Source organism: Belonocnema kinseyi, chromosome 2 (genome assembly GCF_010883055.1).
Source record: "Belonocnema kinseyi isolate 2016_QV_RU_SX_M_011 chromosome 2, B_treatae_v1, whole genome shotgun sequence".
NCBI lineage: Eukaryota > Metazoa > Arthropoda > Insecta > Hymenoptera > Cynipidae > Belonocnema > Belonocnema kinseyi.
This window is the reverse complement of record NC_046658.1, coordinates 110,719,769-110,724,031: the sequence shown is the minus strand read 5'-3', so window position 1 is coordinate 110,724,031 and position 4,263 is coordinate 110,719,769. Positions and strand designations below refer to the sequence as shown.

The following is a 4,263-nucleotide window of genomic DNA, read 5'->3' as shown; positions in this document are numbered from 1 at the left end:
AGTACCCAAATATGAGATACCAACTGTGTTTGGCGTGATTGTCGGAATTCTATGTACTGAAATTGAAAGTAATATAGGTCATTTGAAAGGAAATTTAGTTTGTCATAAGAAGCTCAAATAAAAAATTTGATTAAAAATTTTTTTTATGCTGAAAATACAAAAAATGTAAAATAGTGCTTTTTCCAAACTCGTCAAACTATTCTCATAATATGAGGTACCCCAGGAAATAGCTCATAAAATGCAAAATAAAGTATTATTTTTAATGAAAAACTTCATTCTATGTTTTCAAAGTAAAAATTTACTGCTATTTAGATATATTTAGGTTTTGCAGTAGTCACACTTTTCTAACCAATTTCCCCCGCGCAGCAACAGTGTTATAAAAACCACAGGTATCTCATATTATGAATACCACACCGTGCAACTATGCACTTACTATACCTGACATGTACAATGAAAATCTTCAACACTATCGATATTTTCCTACTTAGTTATTCAATCCCGATCACTCCAGGCAAACTTTACTGCTAAATACATATTTAATGAATAATAAATAAGGTTTAAAGAATTCCCTTCCAAGAACTCGACCACTATCGATTTCACAAAAAGTACGCCTATAATCTTTAAAAGCCCAATGAAAAATGGACAAAAAATGATTGCCAAGCCTCAAAGTTTAGCGTAGGATCTCTACTTTTGTTTGCTGCCTGACCTTTTATGAACAAACAATATAGCGGATCTAAAATGGCAGCCGAAAAAATACATAAATACCTCAATTTCATGCGATAAAAGCAGTCTAAAGAACTTTTTGAAACTGTAACAAAAATTTCAGCAACGGTAACTGCATAAAACTCCAGTCACATGTTTCACAAAATTCTGTGACAGTTTAGGAATTTTCAGTTACTTCAACTAAAAAGTCCTAGAGGTTAAAAATTGTTTTCGGTTCATTATTTTAATATAAAACATAAAGTCTATATTTGTCCTGAGAATATAAATAGCAAAAAAATATAACTGAAGGGAAAACTGATTACTTATTATGTATATGTGTTATATGTACACATATTGCATTAAATATATAATCAAAGTGCATATTTGATGATGAGAAGTTTTTTTGTACATTGGATATATTGAGTATATTATATAACATAGTTATTTACATACAAATTCCGCTCGTATATAATCTTACTTTAATTTTTTGGCTTAGACAAATATACACTGCAAATTTATATTAAAATTAATGGACCAAACAATAATGTCTCGATACATTACATGTTTAGAGAAATTTACTCACAAAATTTTGATCAAATAAAAATTACCCAAATTGTAGCATTTTCAAAATCCAAAAAACCTAAAGAAAATGAATATTTGAAGCTAAACAAAGCGTGATATGGGAAAAAGTCTGAAAAAGAAAAACTTTAGTTTTTTGAGGCACTAAAATATTGTCGAACAAGCTTTTTGAATGTTGTTAGCAAAAAATTGAAAATTCAAACTTTGATCGCTAAGAAAACTGATAAAAAATAAAAAATTTAATTTATAAACAAACAATGGAAACTACGAGAATAAATGTAGATACTAAGCTACATTTTGAATCCAAGCAATAATTTTTTTGTTGTCTCAATTTTTGGACAGAGGGGGTGATCGATTTAACAAAGAATATATATTGCCGGTGCTTATAGGAAAGCACACTTCTTATCATAACGCCATAAAAAAACTCATCTCAATAAAACTCGATGAACAAAAATATATCTCAGTAAACAATGTAAAAAAATACAAATTGGTAAACGCTGTAAAAAAAGACGTCTTGTATAAATACTGTGAGAAAAACAAGCATCATTGAATGACCGTAATAAAAAGCATATTTTAGTAACCACAATTATTACAATAGTAAAAGGTGAATATTATAATTTACATATTAATTATTTGACTGAACCAAAGTTTATAAATATTGTTAAGTTGATAAATATTGTAAAGTTGATAAATGGTTTTAAGCAAAACTTGATAAGTTAAAATATTCATAACATAAATATTTTTGTTACTGTATACTCAAAGTTTAAAAGTGCATCTTTCATTATAATTGAAAATTTATAATATTTTTGATTGTTTAAAAATATAAATAAGTTTAGGAAATTGCAATGAGTTTTTATTATTTCCGCACGGCCTATCTGGCGCACCGCTATCCGCCCAGTACTTTCCTCATTTTTCCTATCCTCAACTATGTTTTAAATGAATATCTATAGATCCACACGCTCTATATTGAAAATACACATATAAACAACACTTAAACCCAGCCAATGAGCGGCTGGCAGCGTAAAACACACGATTTTAACTTGATATTTATTTATAGTTCTTTGCATAGTCCACCAATAATACTCTTTTTTGCGGCAAAATGATTATTATAGTTTTTTCTTGTAACAAAACAGTTAAATTAAAAGTTTTAATGAATGCAGTTTTTTTAATGACTTTTTCACAAATAAGGTTTTTTTCACGGTTTTTTAAATAAATAAGGTGTCTTTTCACGGCGCTTATAGAAGTAAGGTTTTTTGTCAGCATTCACCAAAATATATATATTTTTTTTTCGTAGACTTTTACTGGGATGTGTTTTTCTTAACGGTGTTTTAAAACAATGTATTTTTTCACAGCTAGCTAATAAACAATTTCTTCTTCGCGGCATCTTTAAAAAAGGTGTTTCTTCATAGCTTTATTTTATAGGGTTTTTTTCATAAGCACCGGCGATATATTCGTTAGAGGGAATATTGATTTGAACAAAAGAAATGCTCATTAAAGACAAAAATGGAAATGACTGAATATTTGGTTCAACAGAGGCAACACGAATTGATGTAGCAAACGAAAAACAACTGGATTGACTCTGATTAAATCCTAATTAACAAATAAATATTTCTTCAAATAATGAATTCGCCTCCTGGAGTTCTTACGTAGGATGAACCATTTGCAATTTACAGCGGTACAAACAAATGAGTTTTTTTTAAATTGACGTATTTCAACATTTCTACCACCGAATCTATATCGATTGTAAAAATATAAAAGCACGTACTATATTATGTATATCGAGATATATCTCTTGAAAGCAAAAGTAAATTTCTCGGTTGAATCAAAACTTCTCTTCGTGACTTCTTGTTAAAAATTTCGATTTTTAAATTCCAATCGTTTATGTAACATGAACTCTTCCTAGGGATCGCGAGACCTTGAAGTTGGTGGGAGGGCTTACGGGTCTCACCGGACTATAGTCCGGAATAGGTGAACCAGAGAAACTGTGTCGCGAGGTGCAGCTGCTCGGGGGATCTGACGGACCCCGATCGATGGGATCTAAACTAAGGAGCGGTCCTTCCAGGACATACTGGCAAAAACCTCTAAAATATCGAGAGCGCGAGTTCTCATGCTCCCGAAGCCAAGATGTGATCGCCGTGTCGAGGGCTGCATGGCACCAGGGGTTAACAAATCCTTGAACACCCCAGCCTGCCTCCCTCAGCTAAGGCGAAGAAGCGGGGGTCACAAAGGAGATGTCTGAACGAGGACTTTGGGACACCAGGTCGAATTTCAATATTTTCTAATTCCCTAGCTTTTCGTGGGACTTACATGTCAAAAATTCAAGCAAAACAATTAAAAAACAATTAGGGGCTCGTTCCGGGACCCTCTTTCCACCCACCGCAGAAAACGGAAGGTTCCGTGGGTGGCAATCCACTAGAAGCGGTGCGAAATAATGAGGCTGGCGACAATTCTGGCGCCACGACAGAAGAGCAGCTAATGGAGCTCTCTGTGAGGAGGAAGAACCGTAGCGGTGCTCAAAAGAAGAGGACGCGCCATGCGCGTTTCTTAAGCAGCAGCCAAGACAACGAGGCTGCACCTGGAGCAACTACTCAGGCTCATCTTATGGGCAAGAGGAAAAAGGGCTCCAGACATACCCCCCCCCCCCCCCCCCCCCCCCCCCCGAATAGGAAGCTGAAACAGCAGAAGGCTCTGGAAACACAGGGCCTTACCTTCGTGCAGATGGCCAAAAACGCCCTGGCGAGAGTTGTCGTTGCATCGGGTTATCCTGAGACCTGCCTAGCTCTTAACGCATTCAGCGACATCTTCATCAGGTCGGGGGCCATTATGGTCGAGTCACCATACGGTGTGAGGAAGCACGAACATCGATGGCAGTGGAAGAGATTTAATCGAGTACCTAGCGGGCACTAATATGGAGATTCTGAATCGAGGTGATACTCCCAAATTCCAGATTAAAAATAGGAGTGAGATTCTCGATCTGACTTT

At 34.7% G+C, this 4,263-nt stretch overlaps 1 protein-coding gene across 1 annotated transcript in view; it reads right to left on the bottom strand.

Moving 5' to 3' along the window:
• The window catches only part of LOC117182940, a 20,260-nt gene extending 16,444 nt beyond the window's left edge, over window positions 1-3,816 (bottom strand). Inside the window, exons 1-2 of the mRNA XM_033376058.1 lie at window positions 3,784-3,816; window positions 3,230-3,481 (exon numbers count right to left, since the gene is read on the bottom strand). Of these exons, the coding sequence (XP_033231949.1) occupies window positions 3,230-3,481; window positions 3,784-3,816 (285 nt within the window). The remainder of the gene's footprint in view (window positions 1-3,229; window positions 3,482-3,783) is intronic.
• Between the last annotated feature and the right edge of the window lie 447 nt (window positions 3,817-4,263).